The sequence below is a fragment of the Otolemur garnettii genome, unplaced genomic scaffold (assembly GCF_000181295.1).
Source record: "Otolemur garnettii isolate 467f Iridium unplaced genomic scaffold, OtoGar3 scaffold00017, whole genome shotgun sequence".
Taxonomy (NCBI): Eukaryota; Metazoa; Chordata; class Mammalia; order Primates; family Galagidae; genus Otolemur; species Otolemur garnettii.
Genome location: NW_003852412.1, coordinates 15,349,153 through 15,371,154, shown reverse-complemented (window position 1 = coordinate 15,371,154; position 22,002 = coordinate 15,349,153). Strand labels below are relative to the sequence as shown.

The following is a 22,002-nucleotide window of genomic DNA, read 5'->3' as shown; positions in this document are numbered from 1 at the left end:
GGGAAGAAGAGAGAAGGAAGGCATAGGGGAGATTTACTTGTTCCTATAACTGGAAAGTTCCAAGGTCCTTAGGTTTCAGGTAAGGTTTGATCCAGCAATTCAACAATATTACCAAGGACTTCCCTTTACCTATATTCTGCTCCATACCTGAGTATCCTTGTAAGAGTCATTGGTAATTTTAAAATTTTTTCCAGCTTCCCTTCTCCATTTCCAATTAGAGCTCAATTTCCCTTTGGAGAATAATTTCTCCCCCACTGTGCTTAACCTTAGTAAGAAAGCAATTATTCCAGGCACCTGTTTCATCTTTACTGAAACTGAAAGAACAGATTTCACCCCTCCCTGTGCGCTTCCCTTCCCAAGCTCCAGGGTCATAAGCAGACACATATATATGACTTAAGCTAAGTTGGGCTAATGCTGTCTCCTGGAACTTCGCATCTTGACAGAATTCCACGAGATAGAAAGAACAGGGGCAAAGCCATCTGGAATCTTCCTAATAAGCAACATTTGCTGTGCTCCCAGCCCTGCAGCGTAACCTTTGCTCCCGCCCACGGTCAGGCCTGCCTCTCCATACTGAGTCAACCCCGGGAGCCCTGAGAGCATTCTCCTTTGCTTGGTTTCTCCAGTGCTGCTACTTTACGGGGCAATGATGCTCTCTGGGGATCCCCATGCTAATGACAGCCTCCCACTCCATGTTCCCATGGCACCGTGTCCCATATCTTCTGATATGTCCTTATCAACAAAACATGACACTACTGGTTTCCCAGTCTGTGTTCTCCACTGGGCTGAGAGCTCCCTGAGAACAGGGTCCTTATGGTTAGCCCAGTGTCTGGCTGATATCAGACGTTTAGAAAAATCTGTGTCGAAGGAGTGAATGAGCAGGTGAATGAATGTCTTTAGAGAGCAGGGACATGCTTGTATCAAACAGTTCTTAAGTTTAAGGGAGGATATGATCAAGTACAAATAATAAGGGCTCTTAACAAAGTGTCAAACTGCCATAAGGAATATTTTAGGCTATGTTATTAGGAATTATTGCACATTCTTCCAGGCTCTATATACCTGTCATAACTAAACTTGCTTTATCCTTGAAATTTAATCTGAAGGTCTCTCAAGGGAAGAATGAGCCCTAGTAGGGAACAGAAGGACTCTGTTTTGGCCCCGGGAAAGGCCTCTGATGTTTAGATACATGGCTCTTCTTCAATGAAGTATCCAAATTTTCCCTGGAACGAAGAACTGACTGATGACACCATGTGAGTAAAAAGGTGTGCGGGGCCCTGCGGTCTGCGTGGTGCCTCAGCTCCCAGGGAGAGGGGTGATGGAGGCACAGGTTTCCATCACTCTGTCCTTGAGACAGAGCCCTGCAGACAGGGTCTGTGCACACGCACCTCCATCAGGGCAATGGGCCTCCCCCAGGCCAGGGTGCTGAGTGCAGGTGGGAGAGTGCTGGAGGGGGTGGGGTGCAGAAACTGGGCTGCCCTTCCTTTTCCTCTCTACCCCACTTTTTCTCCAGGGAGCAATGTAAGTAAAGTAAAGCCTTGAGGTGAGGCCCGGAGCCGGTGTGCAGAGCAGGGCTCTGAGCAGTGAGCCAGAGGAGCAGAGAGGTCAGTGCCGTGGAGAGAGGGAGTTGATCAAATAGCCAATCTCATAGTTTAACAGAAGCCAGGTTTCTCATTCTCAGAAAACAGAGTTAAAAATATGGGGAGGGGGAAAACTGGAATGAACCCTGCGAGTAGGATTAGAATTCTACTTTAAACTCACTGTTTTAAGATACTTATTGACTTCCAGGGCTATTGTAACTTACCACCACAAACTGGGTGGCTTAAAACAACTGAATTGAATTTCTCATGGCTCTGAAAGCCAGATGTCAGAACTCAAGGTGTTGGCAGCACCGTGATCCTTCCTAAAACTCCAGGGGAGAACCACTGGTAGCTCCAGAACACCATTCCCTGATGGAACTGCCAGGATGGAAAGGCAAAGAGGGCCAGAGGGCCAGAGACCACAGCCAGTTCCTTCCAGTTCCTACTAATCCACCCAGGAGGGCAGAGCCTGCATAGCTGCATCCCTTCCCAGGGACCCCACCTCTGAAGACTGGGTCTTAGGTTCCAACATGGGTTTTGACGGGACACTAGCATCACAACCATTGCTGGGTCTGAGGATGAGGTGGTAATCATGTATCAATGTTAACTTCCTCATTTTGATAACTATAGTGGTTTGGTAGGAAGAAGCCTGTTTACACTTGATCTTAGCCAAAAGGCCGAGAAGCAATAGCAAGTCCTATTTATAGGAAATTCACACTAAAGTATTTGGGGCTAATAGGTCATCAGGTTGGCAACTTACTTTCAAATGGTTCAGAGAAAAATACAGTCCTTGTATAGCACTGACAAATTTTCTCTAGGTTTGTGATGGCATAAAACACCAATAAACCAGGCCTGACCTTAAGTCTAGTCAATAGTCAATAGTAAGATGGAATTTGAGGAGCTGCACACAGCTATCCACCAGCTTCCTCCGTGTGTATCACTCCACGTCATCCTCATTAGAATAACTTACGTTATTTTTACAGCACTTTTACATATGTTTTCTTTAAACCATGAATTCCATAAAGGTGAAGATCACATCTATTTTATGCACTAGCATTTATCCAATGCCCAGAACAGTCCCTGGGACAAAGTAGGCACTTCATAAATATGCAGGATTGAATGAATAAATGAATGAAGGCAGACTGGATTGTATACAGCAGCGTGGCCTTTGGGGTTAAAAGGCACTCCAATTTTTCTCCTTTCCTGATTGGGTCCTCCAGATTACATCCACTGACTTCTCCGTCCCGCTAAGAGCCAGACTTTCTAAGTTTGAATCCTGGCTCCACTACTTCCTACGTGCGTGTGCCTGGGCAAGTTGCTTCAGTTTCCTCATCTATAAAATGGGAATTATAATAGTTCATACACTCCATAGGGATGAGTGACATGTTACTAATTAACTGGGCTTGATTTCTGAGTTCTGTAAAGAGAATACTACTAGCAAGGCTGTTGTGAGAATTAAAGGACCCTCAGTAAAGGGTGTTTATCACAATCACATTTGATAATAATTCCTATGATCTAATTACAACCTTATGAGGTAGGGAAAGCATCCTCATTTACTTGACCCCATAAGTTGAATAATACAGCCAATTTCAACACCAGCAGAGAGCCTCCAACTCAGACACAAACCAGAACCAAGACTGTGGCTCTCTTCCTTATACCACTAGTTCCCCTACTGATCCTAAATGCTCCCTGTTAAAGATATTCTTGGGAAAGATATCCCAAAGCTTTATCCCTTTGATAAAAATACACCTTACAGCAGTAGTTTTTAGACCTTCGTGTGCAAGAGAAGCACAGGGAAGTTTGTTAAAACGCAGGTTCTTGTCCGCACCCCCCCCAGAATTTCTGCTTCAGTGAGCCTGGGGAGGGCTGAAGAACTGTGAGAACCAATGTGTTACAAGGAACTAGTTGAGACCTGTCTTAGAAAGCAGGGAAACACTGTTGGCAGCAGATGGGAGCGCTCTAGGGGGACCAGAGGGACAGGAAGGGAAAGCTTTAGGGGCCAAGCAGAGATGGAAGAGCTCTGCCAAATGGAATAAAGAGCACCAGGTTAGACTTCAGCTCAATCTCTGCCTCTGGCAAATCACCTTCTCTGAGACGAAATGGACCAATTCCTCTAAAACCAGCAACTGCCACAACTCACCCCATTTGAAATAGATAATTTGTGTAGCCTTATAACAATTTTAAAATTTGAATCCATAATTTCGAAACTTCCAGAGAAGAAATTTCTAAGACCCAAGATAGTTAACACTGGAGAATTCTTTCAACAGTTTAAAGAACACCGTATCTACACAATCTCTTCCAGAATCTGGAGGGGAACACTTCCCAATTTGTTTTACTGCTATGAACTCTGACACCAAAACCGGTTTTTAAAAAAGAAAGAAAATAAAAAAGAGAAAACTGTAAACCAATATCTCTCAAAAATGTGGACATAAAAATCCTTAACAAATAGAAATCAGCACTATATAAAGAGAATGATCCCCCCGGCCAGGTGGGGCTCAGTGTTTGAAAACAATGTGCCCCAGTGCACTGACCGGGGACTCTACTGAGCATGGTCAAGGCTCTGGGTTGAAAGTGGAGCCCAGCAAATCTAGGAAAGTGACAAAATGGGACTCTCTACACACGGCTTTTGTTCAGAGAAAATGCACTGCACAAATTTGCTGCTAGGCCATACACCTAGTGCTTATTGAGGAGGGACGCTGAAAGTGGAGGGACAAACAGGAGAAAAAGGCTAAATGAGACATGCAAGCAGAAGTCTCATGTTCTCCAAGGTCAGAGCAGAGTCCAAGGGCAGGGAGAGCAAGAGACCCTCTGGTCAAGAAGTTGGCAGCCAAAACATAAGGAAACCCATTCTGGAATTTTTGCTTAGGAGCTCTGTATTTAAACTTTGAACCACAACATTATAAACTTGTATTTGAATTTGAAAAGTGACCTAGCACATTTCATAACCCATATGAAAGGTGGAGATAGAGTCTGAGAGCTAATAAAGTTCATCTCTGTATGAAACACTTTGAATTTAAACCCTCTGTCCAGGATTCATCTCTTAGCTGCCTCTGCTGTTCACCAAGGCGCACTCATCATTCCTGGTCCCAATACAAGCTGACAGTGTTCTCTGGTCCCTGAGCCAAAGCTCCACCCAACAGCTCTCTCCTGCCCTGCAGCCAGCAGAAGCCCTGGGGAATTATGCCCCAGAGCAGCTCTTAGAGAAGGCCTTGGATTCTTCACCTCTGGAAGTGACACCTGGGGCTGTTGTTCACAAGATTAAGTTCTGGTGGAATCAGCTAGGAAGCTAAATAAAAAAATTTTCTATTATATGTACTTTTTGAACATTTCAGGTTAATATGAGGATGTAAACAACTAGGTTGTCTCTCTTGTAATTGTGTCCCACACCAAAGGGGTGAGCCATATACCCCATTACGAGAGGGCACCATCAATCCCCTCCCTCCTCCGTTCTGCGCCCCCCTTCATTCTCCCTCCTCCTAACTTGAATAGAATTAAGTTTTTCTCTTGTATGGGCATGTAAGATCTTCCACTGGCTTCATATTAGTACTGAGTACATTGGATACTTGCTTTTCCATTCTTGTGATACTTTACTAAGAAGAATGTACTTCAACTCCATCCAGATTACTAAAAAGATATAGAACCTAAGTAAAATTCAGAGTTTAACTCAGTAGGTCTGAGTTGGAGACTGAGATTCTGTATTTCTTTTTCTTTCTTTCTATTTTTTTTTTTTTTTGTAGTTTTTTTGGCCAGAGCTGGGTTTGAACCCACCACCTCCAGCATATGGAGCTGGTGCCTTACTCCTTTGAGCCACAGGCACCACCCGAGATACTGTATTTCTAACAAGCTCCCAGGTGAGCTGACGTGGCTGGCTGGGGACCACACTTTGCTGCCCCTACCAGAGCTTTCTGTCGTTTACTCCCAAATAAACTGCCTGCTCTCTAATTCTTGTAAAGGGTCTGCTTCTGAGGGACGCATCTTTTCTCTCTCTCTTCTCATGTTCCAAACTCCTTGTTCTCAGTTTTTGCAATGTCCAACCACTAGCTCACAATGTGACCTGCAGGAAACACTTCATTTCCTCATCTCTAGAATGAGAGGGTCAGACTGTCCAGTTTCCCTTCCCACTGTAACAGTCTAAATATTGTCTCATTATTCTAGTGATTATGGAACTTTCCACCCTCTTCTTGATGAGCTTTCTTGTTCTGTGAACAACCTTTTAAATTCAGGGTGACTCCATAGTCTGTTCATCTCCAAGAGATGTCTCTAAACACAAATGAAAAAATAGAAGCCTTTTCTGAAAACATAATAGCAAAAATCCTTGACATCTGAGAGAAATGGAGATAGCAAATGTTCACACATGCAGATGACATTTTCATTGTGACAGGGAGAAAGATACCCTTCAGAAAAATAGAAGAAAAGTAGTTTCAGGCACAGTCTATTAAAATTAAAATCAGCATGAAACCAACAGAAGATATAAAACCACAACCCAAAGACATCTAAACAGGAGATAATAAAGATAAAAAACACATAGTCGGTTTGTACACTGTGTCTACTTTTGGGGGGAACTATCTCTAGACATACAAACACATTCTACCTCCCTCTAGAATCAGGGGTCCTCAAACTTTTTAAACAGGGAGCCAGTTCACTGTCCCTCAGACCATTGGAGGGCCAGACTGTGGGCCCGGGATGAGTCAGCTGCTAAGCAGGACAGGAAGCAGTGGCAAAAACACCCAGCGGGCCAGATAAATGTCCTGGGTGGGCCACAGTTTGAGGACTCCTGTGATGTGGTTCTCAACCTTCCTAAAGCCACAACTCTTTAATACAGTTCATGATCCACAGGTTGAGAACCACTGTTCTAGATAATCATTTTTGAAAGCTATCCTCTTACACCTAGGCTTAAACATTTTTGAAATTTGTAAAGTCAATAAGAAGCCAAGTATACAACATATACCTAATCTAATATTATTGAGCCACCACTTTTTACCCAAAATAATACAACCCAGCCTAAATGCAAATTTTATATTTCTGTAATTTAATAAACTTTCTCAAATCTATTTGTGTAATTGTCAGTCATTGCTGCATAACAAATAACCCCTCAAATCACATTGGCATACAATAATAAGTAGTTACATCTCATTCAAGAACCTTCATGTCTGGGGCAGTGGAGCAAAATGGCAGACTAGAAACATGTCCCTAATAGCCCACTCCTGACAAGGCAGAGAGAAAAAAAGCCCCAATCACCTCCACCAAGAGAAACCTACCTGGAATCATCACTCTGGGGGACAGTGAGGCAGTAGTGGACTACAGGAACCAGTGAGGATGTCTGGAGCTGGGACAGCTGGCATGAAAGGTGAGTGCATGGGAATGGGCAGAGACCAGCCAGCCAGACAGACCTCACACAGAAGGCTGGCAGATCACACTGTCCTGCAGATTTCTGATCTTGAGATTGGAACAGCCATGGAGGCCTTAGATAATTGGGTGAACACAATGTTGTGCAGCTGAGTTTGCATACCAGGTGGGGTGGTACTCCCACCAGCTTGGCTGGTAGCTGGGTCACCATTGTGAGAAGGTCATGGCTGCTATCTGGGCCACCATTGTGGGAAGGTCATGGCTGCTAGCTGTCCTGTGGGAGAAATAGGTCTGCAGAGTCCTAGCACATGGCTGGGTCTGGCACATCTGCTGAGCTTGAGCATCCACTCTTGGGGTGAGCTGAGCAGTTCCCACGTCCCAGGGAATTGTTGTCAGGGGGCACTGTGAGATGTGCCTCCTAAGGTTTCTGGAGAGAGCTTTACGATTTCAACTCCATGGGGAGTGAATGCTGATGACAAACAGGCACTGACTGAGAGCAACTAAGTCAGAAAGGTAAGACCCAATACCATTGGCAACTAAAGGCTGATTTCTGGCCTGTCTCCTAACACCACAGCACCACCTGGTGGTCAGGGTTTTTTTTCTTTCCTCTTTTTTATTGCCAGGGTTGCTGTTGGTTTTATGTTTTTTGGATTTTTTTTCTTTTTTATTATATTTGTTTTGGTTTGATTGGGTTTTCTTTATTTGTTTATTTGTTTTGTTTGGTTATTTGTATTCTTATCCCAATTATTTTATTCTCTCTTCTCTAGCTCCTTTTTTCTCTCTCTTGGATGAGATCATCTTTCACACTTGAATTTTCCATATGATAGCTGAGATATCCCTTTTTTCTTTTTTTATCTTATATAATTGTATTTTTAATTTTCTTTATCTATTTTTATTTTTGTCTTTTCTGTGAGTGCTGGGTGGTCACAGCATTGATCTGGCTGGGAGGTCGTGGCAGTGGTCTGGCTCAAGGAGGTCACCAGCTCATGGTCCAGGATAACTTTCTAGCTTTGGCCTTTGGAAGGTCAGTACTGGCGGGTCCCCACTATGACATATGGCTGAATTTTTCCTTCTTTTCTTTTATTTCTTTCTCTTTCTTTTCCTATAATTGGCAGAGGTGGGGTTTTGCTTTTTCCTAAACTGGTAAGGAGATCTGAATTTCAAAGAACTTACTAAGTTCAGCCCAGCACCCCAAATTCCTGGAGTTGTAGGTGTGGCCATAGCACCCAACCAATCAACACCATTTTTCCTATCACTCTTTTTCTATCCTCCTATCCTTCTTCTCTCTTTTCTTCCAATTCTTTTCTTTCTCCCCCCACTTTTTCCTTTATTTCTCTCTTTTTCTCTTCTTTCTCACTGCTTGCTCTTTACCCTTCTCTTTCTTTTGGCCTTAGACCAAGAGGCCACACCAACACCTAAGCTCTGAGAAAAGGCAGTGGGAAGGATAAAGTAGGAGAAGAAAGTTAACAAGAAGAAATGCACATGAGGAGGAACCAAAAGAAAAATTCTAGCACCATGAAAAACTGAAACAGAGCACCCTCCTCCACCTTCACCAAGAAACCATTAGACAGCTACTGCAAAGGACTCCACCTATAAAGAAGTAGTGGAAATAACAGAAAGGGAACTTAAAATATGGATGGTAAAGGTGATAAAGGTAATTGATGAGAAAGTGGAAAAACAGAGCCAAACCTGGATGAAAGACATGAAAAATGTAGAAAGGATATGGCAGAGCTTAAAGAAAAGAAGAAGTCAATCAGGGAACTTAAAGATGCAATAGAAAGTATCAATAATAGATAAGATCATGGAGGAGAAAGAATCTCAGAACTAGAGAATAAAGTTCATGAGCTAAACCAAGTAGTGATAGAAGCAGAAAAGGAGAGAAAGAAAGCAGAATATTTGCTCAGAGAATTACAGGACTTCATGAAGCATTCAAACATATAAATTAAAGGTATTCCTGAAGGGGAAAAAGAAGGTCCTGAAGGAATGGAAACCCTGCTGGAGGACATCATAAATGAAAACTTCCCAAGTTTCACTAAAGATTCCAAAACTCTCCTTTCAGAGGGATATCAAACCCCAGGTCATCTCAACAAGCAGAATATCTCTAAGACACATTGTAATGAACCTGTCCAAAGTCAAGACAAAAGAGAAAATTCTGCAAGCAGCCAGGAGTAAGTGACAACTGACCTATAGGAAAAGATCCATGAGGGTGACAGCAGACTTCTCAACTGAAACTTTTCAAGGCAGAAGAGAATGGTCATCTACCTTTAGCCTTCTTAAACAAAACAACTTTCAGCCCAGAATTCTGTATCCTGCTAAACTAAACTTCAAAACTGATGAAGAAATCAAATCTTTTGCTGATATGCAAACATTGAGGAAATTTGCCACATCAAAACCAGTTCTACAGGAAATACTTAGACATATTCTTAATACTGACCATCATAATGGACTGCCAGCAGAATGAACCCCCAGAAGCTACAGGTGAAAACTTAGCTTCCACAATGCCAGAAAGGATAAATCTAAGCAGTGAACTCACACAAAATAAGATGAATAGAACCCTACCACACTTAGCAATTTTCTCAATAAATGTTAATGGCTTGAATTCCCCACTAAAGAGCATAGGCTGGGTGATTGGATTAAAAAGCACAAGCCATCCATATAGGCCTGCAGGAAACACATCTCACCTCAAAGGACAAAGTGAGACTCAGTGTGAAGGGATGGAAAACACTATTTCAGGCAAATGGAGATCAGAAGAAAGGAGGGGTTGCAATCTGATTTTCAGATACCAGTGGATTTAAAGCAACTGAAATCAAAAAAGACAAAGACAGACACTTCATGTTGGACTTCATGAGGACATTTCAATTCTAAATATTTACACACCCAACTTAAATGCTCCCCAAATTATGAAACAGACCTTGATTGGTCTGAACAATATAATAGCCCATAATACCATAATACTGGGGACTTTAACTCCCCTCTGACAGAACTGGACAAATCCTCTAAACAGAAAACAAGCAAAGATACAAAGGACTTAAGTGTGACCCTAGAACAAATGGGCTTAATAGACATTTACAGAACACACATCCCAAAGCTGAAGAATATATATTCTTTTCATCAGCCCATGGAATATACTGCAAAATATCCAAAGTAGTATACTAGAATACAAATCAGACCTCAGTAAAATTAAAAGAATTGATATACCTTGTATCTTCTCAAACCACAAGATAATAAAGGTGGAACTCAATTCCAACAAAAACGGTCATCCCCACACAAAGGCATGGAAACTAAGCAACCTTATGCTGAATGACAATTGGATCAAGGAAGAGATAAAGGAAGAAATTGTTAAATTCCTTGAACATAACAACAATGAAGCTACAAGTTACCAAAACATGTGGAATACTACAAAAGCAGTCTTGAGAGGAAAATTTATCACATTAGATGCCTACATCTGAAAAATGGAAAGAGAGCACATCAACAAACTAATGAGTCATCTTAAGGAAATGGAAAAGGAAAAACAATCTAATCCAAAACCTAACAGAAGAAAAGAAATAACCAAAATTAAGTCAGAAATTAATGAAATTAAAAACAAAAGAATCATTTGGAAAATTAATGAAACAAACAGCTGGTTCTTTAAATAAATAAATAAAATTGATTAACCATTGGCCAGACTAGCTAAAAATAGAAAAGCAAAATCTTTAATAACTTCAATCAGAAATGAAAAAGGAGAAACAATGACAGATACCACTAAGATATAAGGGATTATCTCTGACTACTAAAAAAACTCTATGCTCAGAAATTTGACAATGTGGAGGAAATGGACCAATACTTGGAATCACACCCATTCCCTGAACTTAATCAAGAAGAAATAGATCTCTTGAACAGACCAATTACAAGCACTGAGATCACAGAAACAACAAAAAATCATTCAATAAAAAATGCCATGGACCAGATGGCTTCACACTAGAATTCTGTCAAATCTTCAATGAAGAGCTTATACCATACTATAGAAACTATTCTAAAACATTGAGAAAGAAGGAATCTGCCCCCAACACATTCTATGAAGCATACATCACCTTTATATCAAAACCAAGAAAAGATCCAACTAAAAAGAAGAACTATAGACCAATTTCACTAATGAAATTTCACAAAATGTTAGCCAATAGATTACAACTGCACATTAAAAAAATTAATACATCATGATCATGTAGGCTTCATCCCAGGGATACGAGACTGGTTTAACATACACAAATCCATAAATATAATTCACCATATCAACAAAAGCAAAAACAGAGACCATATAATCATCTCAATAGATGCAGGAAAAGCATTTGATAAAATTAAGTATTCTTTTCTAACAAGAACACCTAAGAATATAGGCATAGGTGGCACATTTCTTAAACTGATTGTAGTGATCTACAACAAACCCACAGCTAATATCACACTGAAAAGAGTAAAACTGAAAGCTTTTTCACTTCGAACTAGAACTAGACAAGGATGTCCTCTCTCACCACTACTATTCAACATCAACATAGTTCTGCAAGTTCCAGCCAATGCAATCAGGCAAGAGAAGGATATAAAGGGCATCAAAATGGGGGCAGAGGATGTCAGACTCTCTTTCTCTTTGCCAATGATATGATCTTATACTTAGAAAACCTCAGAGATTCAAACCCAAAACTCCTGGAAGTAATCGAGAAATACAGGAATGTCTCAGAGTATAAAATCAATGTCCACAAATCAGTAGCCTTTGTATATGCCATCAACAGCCAAGTTAGAAGCTAATCAAAAACCCAATTCCCTTCACAATAGCTTGAAAGAATATGAAATACCTAGGAATATACTGCACAAAAGAGGTGAAAGTATTACATTACAAAGAGAATTATGAAACCCTAAGAAAATCAATAGCAGAAGACATTAACAAATGCAAGAGCATACCATGCTGCTGGCTGGGAAGAATCAACATTGTTAAAATATCTATACTTCCCAAAGCAATCTACAGATTCATTGTAATCCCCATTAAAATACCAACATCATACTTTGAAGTTATGGAAAAAATAGTTTTTTGTTTTGTGTGGAATCAGAAAAAAAAAAAAAACCATATAGCCAAGACAATTCTTAGTAAAAAAAAAAAAACAAAGTTAGAGGCATCACCCTACCAGACTTTAGGCTATATTACAAGTCTGCAGTGATCAAAAACAGTATAGTAGTGGCACAAAAATAGAGACATAGACATTTGAACCAAATAGAAAACCAAGAGATGAAACCATCTCTTATAGCCATCTGATCACTGGTAAACTCAACATAAGCATATACTGGGGAAAAGAATACTTATTCAATAAATAGTGCTGGGACAACTGGATAACCACATATTTAAGACTGAAAATTGACCTGCACCTTTCACCACTTATAAAAATTGATTCAAGATGAATAAAAGATTGAAATCTAAGGCAGGAAATGATTAAAATCCTGTAGGAGAGTATGGGAAAAACTCTTGAAGATGTCAGCCTGGGGAAAGATTTTATAAAGAAGACTTCTGTGGTAATTGCAACAACAATAAAAATTAACAAATGGGACTTAATTAAACACAACACAAACTAACACAACAATCTAATAACTCAACAATCAAAGCAAATAGACAACCTCAGAATGGGAAAAGGTATTTGCATATTACAAATCTGATAAAGGTCTGATAATTAGGATCTATAGAGAATGCAAATTAATCACCCAAAAAAAAGGGAACTAACAATCCCATTTATCATTGGGTAAGAGAGATGAACAGAACCTTCTCTGGAAAAGACAGATGAGTGGCTAACAAACAGATGAAAAAATGCTTATCATCCCTAATCATCAGAGAAATGCAAATTAAAACCACCTTGAGATGTCACCCAACCCCAGTAAGATTAACACACATCACAAAATCCCAAAGCTGTAGATGCTGGTATGGATGTAGAGAGAGGGGAACCCCTTTATATTGTTGGTGGGACTGCAAACTAATGTAAGCCTCTTTGAAAAGAAGTATGGAAAATCCTTAAAGAATTCAAATTAGACCTCCCATTTGTCCCCACAATCCCACTATGAGGCATCTAACCAGAAGAAAAAAAAATCATTTTATCATAAGGACATATGCACTAGCTTATTTATTGCAACTCAGATTTACAATTGCCAAGATGTGGAAACAACCTAAATGCCCATCAGCTCAGGAATGGATTATGAAACTGTGGTATATGCACACTATGGAATAGTTATTCAGCCATAAAAAAGATGGTGACTTCACATCTTTTGTATTAACCTGGATGGGTTGAAACACATTCTTCTCAGTAAAGTATCACAAGAATGGAAAAGCAAATATCCAATGTACTCAATACTAATATAAAGCCAGTAGATGATCTAATTCACACCCACGTAGGAGAAAAACTCATTTCAATTCAAGTTGGGGGGAGGAGGAATGAAAGAGGGAGTTTGAGGTGCTCCCCTGAATGGGAGCAATGTAGGAGTGTGTGGCACACTTTTGGGGTACAGGACATAACTACAAGAGGGACTCTAGCTAGCAAATTGTGATTTGGTGGTTTGTACCTTAACATTAACCTGAAAAAAAGAAATCTTCATGTCTGTTGGGTGGTTCTGTTTCAGGCCATGAATATGTAAATCTAGACTGGGACCCAGAAGCTCATAGGCATAAAATCTTCCCATGGCAGAGGTCAGATGTTCTTGAGAACAGAGGGTGGTGCCTCTGAGGGTGAAACTTAGAACTTGTACATCGACTGCTACTTCTTCACATTCCATTCCAAGTGCAAGATCAGTAATTGCCTCCCACAGAATTATCAGCAATGGAGTGAATAATTGCTGAAAATTCTTATCCATCAATTTCTATGATATGATGATTTGTCAATATAAAAGATAGTTAAAAGAGGACAGTAAGAACTCTTTAGGTATAGAGAAGTGCCAAAAGTGATGTGGGTAAGAACACTATTATTGAAATAAATTTATAGCTTTACGAGGAAGCCATCTTGGATACGCAAGTTTTAATTTGTTTTGAAAAGTTACTTTTTTTTTTTTTTTTTGAGACGGAGCCTCAAGCTATCCCCCTGGGTAGAGTGCCATGGCATCATGCTCACAGCAACCTCCAACTCCTGGGCTCAAGCGAGTCTCCTGCCTCAGCCTCCCAAGTAGCTGGGACTACAGGTGCCCACCACAATGCCTGGCCATTTTTGGGTTGCAGCCATCATTGTTGTTTGGCGGGCCCGGGCTGGGGATTCGAACCCACCACCTTAGGTGTATGTGGCTGACGCCATAGCCGCTTAAGCCACAGGCGCCGAGCCGAAAAGTTACTTTTGCTTTTTATAAAAGTCAAACTACATCCTTGCTTAGCTGCATCCAATTCTTATTTGTGGATGGCCCTATCTGCAGAGGAACTATCCCCAGGTGCTGCTGAAAGATACCAAGTCAATGTTTCCTTATTTCTCCTCTTTCATAAAAAAATCTTTTAAAGGGGAAGAACATTTACCAGAATCTCTATTCTGAGATCTCCTTGCTGGGGCTTGGCAGCCCAGAGAGATGAGGATGAAAGACACCATCAGTTTGTTAGAGTGAGCTATTATATAGGTTTCTTAGTAAGCTATTCTGGACAGTTGGGACTCCTGCCTGGTCCTGGTCCCTCAGCAGATCCAGTCACCTCAGCTGTGTGCTGGACATGCTGCTTCACTTCTCCAGGCTTCCGGTTCTGCATCCATAAGTGAGCTCCCCAGTGTAGCCCGCCCTGACAGTCAGTCAGACAGCTGTGAATCTATAGTATGCCAAAGTTTTCTGTGTGGCTCTTTCCCCAAGGAGGACTGCTTTATAAAGTCACCGACTGCAGCTCTACAAAGTGTACCGACAGCTTCATATGCTAAAGGCTGAGTACAAAAGCTCCCATTTAATACTCTAGTTTTTGTTTCCCATACAGAAGAGAACTTCTTGGTTTTTGTGGGGACCCTTAGTAACAAGATGACAGTTTTTAATCTTAAATTTGCTAGATAAAAATTTAAATGTTACTTTCTCTTGTTGGGTGATCCTGATGAATCTACATGCACCAGCCTTTTCGTCTTCTTTTTCTTTTTTTTTTTTTTTTGGCAGATCTTAACAAAATGACCTTTGGCACCATTATAACATCCTAAGAATCAGAAGGTAGATTTTGAACCAGGGCTTGAGTCAACAACCAAGAAAAACAAACGAAGCAAAAGTCAGATCATTTTTCTAAAGCTAACGCTTTATGTTCTCTGGAAAGCATTTATTCTTTTCTTACCAGTGCTTCCTCCTAAGTTCTTCCGAGGGACAGTGAGTGTATTTATGTACTTAGCAAACGCCCGGTATCCCCTCAGCCAGGTCCGTCCTATGAGCGCCCTACAACGTCTCAACTGTCCCCAGGGTCCTCAGAGAGAAGTGCTATGACCCTTCTTTACTGGTGAGAGGCTGGGGCTCTTCTTGGCTGTCCCTTAGGGACAGCCCTGGAGCGTCCCTGCGGGCACTCACTCTCTTCTCTCAGAGCACCTGGCGCCCAGAGGGACAGGGTTCGCGGTCCGGGCAGGCAGCGCAGGTGCCCTTTGGAGCGGGGCGGACCAGGCGGGCTGGACCAGACCGGCTGGACCAGGCGGGTAGGCCGGGCCCAGCTGGGCTCCCCGGGACTGGGGCTTGGCGCTGCGGCCCCGATCATGGAGCTGCGGGCGCCCGGCGAGGTGCTGATGAGCCAGGCGGTCCAGCCGGCCCACGCCAACGCCCGCGGCGAGCTGAGCGCCGGGCAGCTGCTCAAGTGGATCGACATCACCGCCTGCCTGGCGGGTAGGGAGCGGCGGGGGCGCGCCGGGCCGGGGGTCGGGAACTGGGCGGGCGCAGGGGGACTAAGAGCTGGTTCTGCGATGAGCTGGGACCTTTAGACTGGGGAGCCGGGAGAGAAGGAAAATGAGCAGGATATTTACAGAGTCAGGTCCCTGTGTGGCCAGAGACGGTGATGACGCGACAGAGATAGCTCTTCTGACACTGGGAGTGACCCAAGCCGGTGACGCTCAAGGTTTTTGGTCTTAGAACACCATCCCGTGAAATAAACGAGGACCCCACAGAGTTTTTGTTTATGTAGGTTATTTTTATATTCATATTTACCATATTCGAAATTTAAAATTTTTAATTCATTTGTCAAGAAGAAACCTATTACATGTTAATATAACGTATTTTTATTAAAAATCACTGCATTTTCGTCAGTAACCAAAGTGTACTTAGAGGAGCAGTAATAGTTTACATGTTTGCAAATCTCCTTAATTGTAATCTCTGGTTTAGTTGCTCACTTCCATATCTGCTTCTGCGTTGAACTTGTTGCTACCACACCCTTATGTAGTCTCTGGAAACCTCCACTGTATTCTTGTGAGAAGCAAATTAAGAATGAAAATGGGATTTGGGGGGGAGTCACCATAGACTGAGTTGCACCCTCTTGCAAGTCATGTGTTGAAGCCCTAACTCCCAGTGCAGCTGAATTTGGAGTAAGGAAGTAATTCAGGTTGAAAGAGGTCATAAGGGTGGAATCCCCACAGGACTATTGTCCTTGTGAGAAGAGACACCAGAGAGCTTGATCTGTCTGCTGTGAAAACAAACAAGAAGGTTGCCATCTGCAGGCCAGGAAAAGAGCCCTCACTAGGACCTAAATTGGCAGGCACCCTGGTCTTGGACTTCTAGCCTCCAGAATTGTAAGTAAATTTCTGCTGCATAAACCACCCAGTTTATGGTATTCTGTTATGGCTCCCCAAGCGGACAAAGATACCTTAGTATTAATATGGAAACAGATTTTGCCTCAGGATCTCTCCCACAGCACTGGAACCCTGACTTGGTCTTACAGCTAGGGATGGCAACCCTGCAGGTTAGGACGTAAATGATTTTCTAACTGAAAGGCTGGATGGGCCAGTATTTTTGAGAATTGGATCCCCTACGCCTTTTGCCTACTACTCTCATCTTCAGATCAGTGATAAATACAATCTTTGATACCAGTAAGCCCTGCCATCCCTCATTTCTGCAAAACTGCTTTTGGTTACCCTTTCTCTATCCTACCTCCCTGGGATCTGTTCTTTGTGCAGAGGGCACAGTGAACTTTAAATACAGAAATTACATCACACCACTCCCCAGCTTAGAACCTCTAAATGGCTTCTCATCATATTTAAATAAAATCAAAACCCTGTACCACTCCTTACAGATGCTACTTACACTTAGAAACTCACATTCTCTGAGAGGTTGGCCAGGTAAACATAAAATGTGAGATGAGTCCAAGGCCAGCTTAGGGCCTCCGGGAGTGAAGGTTACCTGGTAAACTGGAGGGTGCCCTACCAGAAGATATTAATAGTAACAAAAACTATAACCTCATGCTGCCCAGACAAGCCTGCACCAGGGGCCAGGCCACAGACATGGTTCCTGTCTCCCCTCCTGGGTCATATGCCCCAGCAATACCAGCCTTTAAATGCTTCCCAGGACATACCCAGCTCTCTTCTGCTCACGACCTTGGCTCCTGCTCCTCTTTTGGCTTTTATACTCTTTCCTGGGCCATTGGCATGTATGACATCTTAGCATAAATGCCATTTCCTCAGAGCAGCCATTCCTGACCACCTGTTTACATTTTCACCCCTTTGCCACTTTTCTCAAAATGCCCTTTCCAACTTCCTTCATATCACTTAGCATATTCTGTGATTATTTTGTATGTTAATCTGTTCGCTTATTTTCTGCCTGGCCAATTAGCACATAAACTAAAGCTAGTTCTCTAGCACCTAGTACGTGCTAAATAAAAACCTTCTGATTATATGAATGTGTGGATGGATGGATGAATAGGTCCAGAAATTGGAATCTCATTTCCCAAAGGAAGCCAGACTTTGCATAAGACACTTAATGGACTTGACAAGTATACATTTGAAGGTAAAATACATTATGACAAAATATTAGCTCTGGAAGGGGGTTTAAAAGATTGTGTATCCCAGAACTCTTGTTTTACAGATGGCAAATGTAAAGCTTAGATGATTTCCTGCTTTTCTCAATAAGTGTTAATAGAGTTTCTAGTCCCCTGTATCTTAACCACCTGCGGTATTATAATTATAACAATAATTATTCAGTTATGTATTCAAAGTCAATCCATTTATTTGTTTTCTGTTGATAGATGTGTTTGGTTCCTGTCTTAGTTTTTTTTTTTTTTTTAACAGTATTTGAGGTTGGTTATAATAACGTAACAATGGAAACAAGAATGTAAAATTAATCCACATGTAGGAAAGAGAAACAAGTATAGAAACCACTGTCATTGCTAATAATCATGATTCCTGTTTCCAAGGCAACTGAATTCATTATGAGACTACTGGAGTGATTTTTAAAGTTGCCTTGCTGAGTGGCTCTGTCCTGTAATGGAGAAACAGGTTCCCTCCTGCAGTTGTCAATCGTTTCTATAGTTTGACACCTTCGGAAACTCAGGTAGCTCATAGAGAGATCCAATTGACAATCAGCTACTCTGTACCTTGATATAGTTATGTTACTGTTAGTAATATAATAACTAATTAGTCAAATTAATATTACTAATATTAAAGAGATATTTATGGTAAAGTTGGTTTGAGAAACATAGATAATGCCTATGTTAAACACCCTCTGGTGAGAAGAGCCACCACATCAGCCTAGGACATTATATAACCAAGTCTCTGGAGTAATACAAAACTGATTTTTCTGGCATTTTCCCAGTCAGAGTTTTTATAGACCAGCACTTCTATATAACCACATTGCTTTGATAAATAATGATCCCAGTCATGGCTCTAAAGCATTGCCATGACCCCTAAGCACTGCTAGATTCCAAAATGTCTTCTCAATATTTAAAGAAAGATTAAATATTCTCACTATCACTTTGACATTAAACCTCATTTCTGTAAATGGCCTCATTATTTTTCCAGTCCCTTAAGCCTAAAGGCTTGAAGCCATGTGAGTCATTCTCTACTCCACATGTCCATTTCTTATTTTGAAATATCTCAAATGAACATTTTCCTCTCTATTTTATTTGTGAAACTTTTCAAGGGTTTGCCCTCTCATGAGTGGCACTGCCACATCTAATTGTTCAATTCAAAAGTCTAGGAGTCATCCTTGACACTTCTCTCTACCTTGCTTCCCCCTCCACATACTCAATCCTATGAACTACATCCTATCAAGGTTACCTCCTAAACAAATCATTCAAATCCAACCACTTTGCCATGCTCCAATGCCACCATCTAGTCCAAACTGCCATCATCTTTCATGTGAACTTCAGCAGTGGTCTTCAAACTGTTCTTCTGCATTACTCTGGTCTCTCCATGCTGTATCCAAAATAGTTTTAGAGATGCTAATCTGATCATATCACGTTTTGTTCATTTTCCCCTATAGTCTTTATCAAGAGCTGTAAGGCTTCTTGATTGCACGTTAAAGTATCTTCTATCAGAAAAAAAAATCTCCCACAGATAACAGCCATAAATTATGGACAAACATTTTTTAAAAGCAACTTAAGTAAACTGAAGAGTGAACAAAAGTAGGCTTAGAACACTTGGAAGTCAACACTTAGAAGAAGAGAATGGTACTGGCTGACTTTTTTTATTTTTTATTTTTTAAATGACTTTAAGCCTGAAGGAAAACTCCAGTCTACTCCTAGCTATATTTCAGATAGAAAACTCGTAGGCTTGTTGGTTTGAAAAGTCAAAGGACAGGGTTTGAGGGGGAAACACAGGTACTGTAAAGTGAACAGTAAAATTCTAGACAGGAAAAAGCCAGAGAGGCAGAATCCTAAAATCTATCAATAATCTTTGCCCAGATATCCAGCAAACCTTGACTCATGTACACATAGGACAGATTCCAAACCTCTTAGCTAAGACCAAAAGAATTGAAAAGACCTGAGCCTGCCTCTAGGGAGAGAATTTTATAGTTTGAGTTTAGTCAAGTTAATTACTTAAAAAACAAAAACCAAAGCCACAGAGTACTTTACAGAGAAACAGTTTCTATAATGGATCACTCATAATGGCTAGGATACAATTGCAAATTATTTTACATACAAAGAAACAGGGGAACATGATCCATTCTTAAGAGAAAAGATAATCAGTGGAGAATAATCCCTATTTGAAACTGATGCTGGAATTTGCCTATAAAGATTCTAAAACAGCTATTATAACTATGCTCAAGGATATAATGGAAATATGAAAGAAATCGCAAAAGTAGTAAATTTCAGCTGAGAAAATAGAAATTATAAAAAGGTAGTAAATTTTAGCAAATAAATATAAACTACAAAAAAATAACCAGGGGTCTCCTCTGTGTTCAATTGTTTGGGCACGAATTATCCTGAGCGTGGCTCACGGAAGGGTTCCTGAGAAATTAGTGATCAAGATGCCTGGTAAACCACATGTTTCCAAGAAAAAGTCTCAACAATTAAAAAGAAATTCAAAAAGAAAAACTGATGATGATGAAGAGTTGTCAGAGAAAAAGGTTAGAAACACAGGAAAAAGAAATAAAAATCATCCAAACCATCTGTCTTCTGAAGGACAAACAAAGCATACTAATATAAAACAGATAAAGAAAGCACCCAACAAAAGGAAAACCTGGCAACCACGTTCAAAGAGTAGCAGAGAGCATTTGCAAACAATAATGGAATCAGTAATAATAACAATTTTGAGTAATAGTCGAGACAAAGAAGAAATACAGTGTCATCTCAACTTACTGAAAAAAAGGTTGCTATAATTTTGTGAAACCCTGGAAGTCCCTCCTGAAAAGCTGAAGGATTTAACTCACGTGTCAAGTCTACTAAATGTGGAAGGGGCACGGGAGCAAGCTAATAAAGAAGGTCTGGCATTACTGCAGGAAGAAATAGAAAAAATGGTAGAGACTGCAGAATCGATGACTGAGGATATTGAGAGCCTAAAGAACAAAATTGAAATTCTGGAAAGTGAGGTAGAAGAGGAAGAGAAGACACTAAGACAAGGGCTTCAAATGGATAGTAGGAGTGTACTCTGTCTTCCAGAACTTTCTCAGAAGAGTCTCAAAGCACCCACACTTCAGAAAGAAATTCTGTCACTAATTCCAAACCAGAATGCTCTTCTAAAGGACTTGGATGTTCTTCATAATTCCTCCCAGATTAAGAACATGGTAACACCCATTGAGGAAGCCTATAAGAAACTAGATGCCACCTGAAGAGTTTTTTTCTTAGATTGTCCCATATTAATGTTTATGATTTATAAAGCTATTAACTTATGATGATATTGCAGAGGCTGAGACTTCTGCAGGATTTATTAAGCCCCGTTAGGCACTTTAAAATTAGCCTCTGTAGGTCTATCATTAGTATCTAATGTAGTTCTGAAAACTCTTTTTAGCAATTGTTAAATCTAGGAAATCAACATTTATATTGTTGTATCTGTAATTACTTGCCTAAAATCATTAAAAGAATAGTCAGCATGACCTAACAGTTTATAATGGTTAAATAGAACTCATTTATTGGTTAAAGGTGGAATTGTGGTATGTAAATTATGTACAGTACCTAGTATGGAAAAGGATAGGAGTTTGCTATTACTAATTCGGTAGCTGATGGCTTGCATTTTCTACCTGATCATTTGGAAGCTGGAAAATCCTCACTTTTTTACCTAGCTCCTTAGTCTTTTTGGAAAGTAGTTGAGAATTGCCAGGTATGTTTAACTTAGGAAGTAACATCAACATTTTATTGCTTTGGTAGGTAAATGAATCGATTTATTTTCTACTGTCATGAAAGTATATCTTTACTTAAGAAAATTATTTTAAAAGGAACTGTAGCACATTTATTCCCCTACAATAAAAAGCAACCCCCCCCAAAAAAAAACCCTTTCTGATAAACCTTTCCCAATGTATAATTAGCCTTTATGTATATGTGTGAATAAATTGTCACTTAAATATGTCAAAAAAAATAACCAGTGGAAATTCAGAACTGAAAAATACAGTATCTGAAGTAAAAAAAAACCCTACTGGATAAAGGTTAAAAGCAAAATTAAGATGATTGAGAAAAGTGTCATCAAATGCAAAAATAGATCAACAGAAATTATCCAATATTGAGAACAGCAAAAAGTGAATA

General features: G+C 40.5%; 1 protein-coding gene and 1 pseudogene across 1 annotated transcript in view; both read left to right on the top strand.

Annotated features, from left to right (window-relative positions):
* The first annotated feature begins 15,516 nt into the window (after window positions 1–15,516).
* Window positions 15,517–22,002, top strand: part of ACOT12 (acyl-CoA thioesterase 12) — a 54,881-nt gene continuing 48,395 nt past the window's right edge. The window contains exon 1 of the mRNA XM_003785956.3: window positions 15,517–15,728. Within this exon, the coding sequence (XP_003786004.1) occupies window positions 15,602–15,728 (127 nt within the window). The 5' untranslated portion in view covers window positions 15,517–15,601. The remainder of the gene's footprint in view (window positions 15,729–22,002) is intronic.
* Window positions 19,231–21,843, top strand: LOC111723925 (annotated as a pseudogene).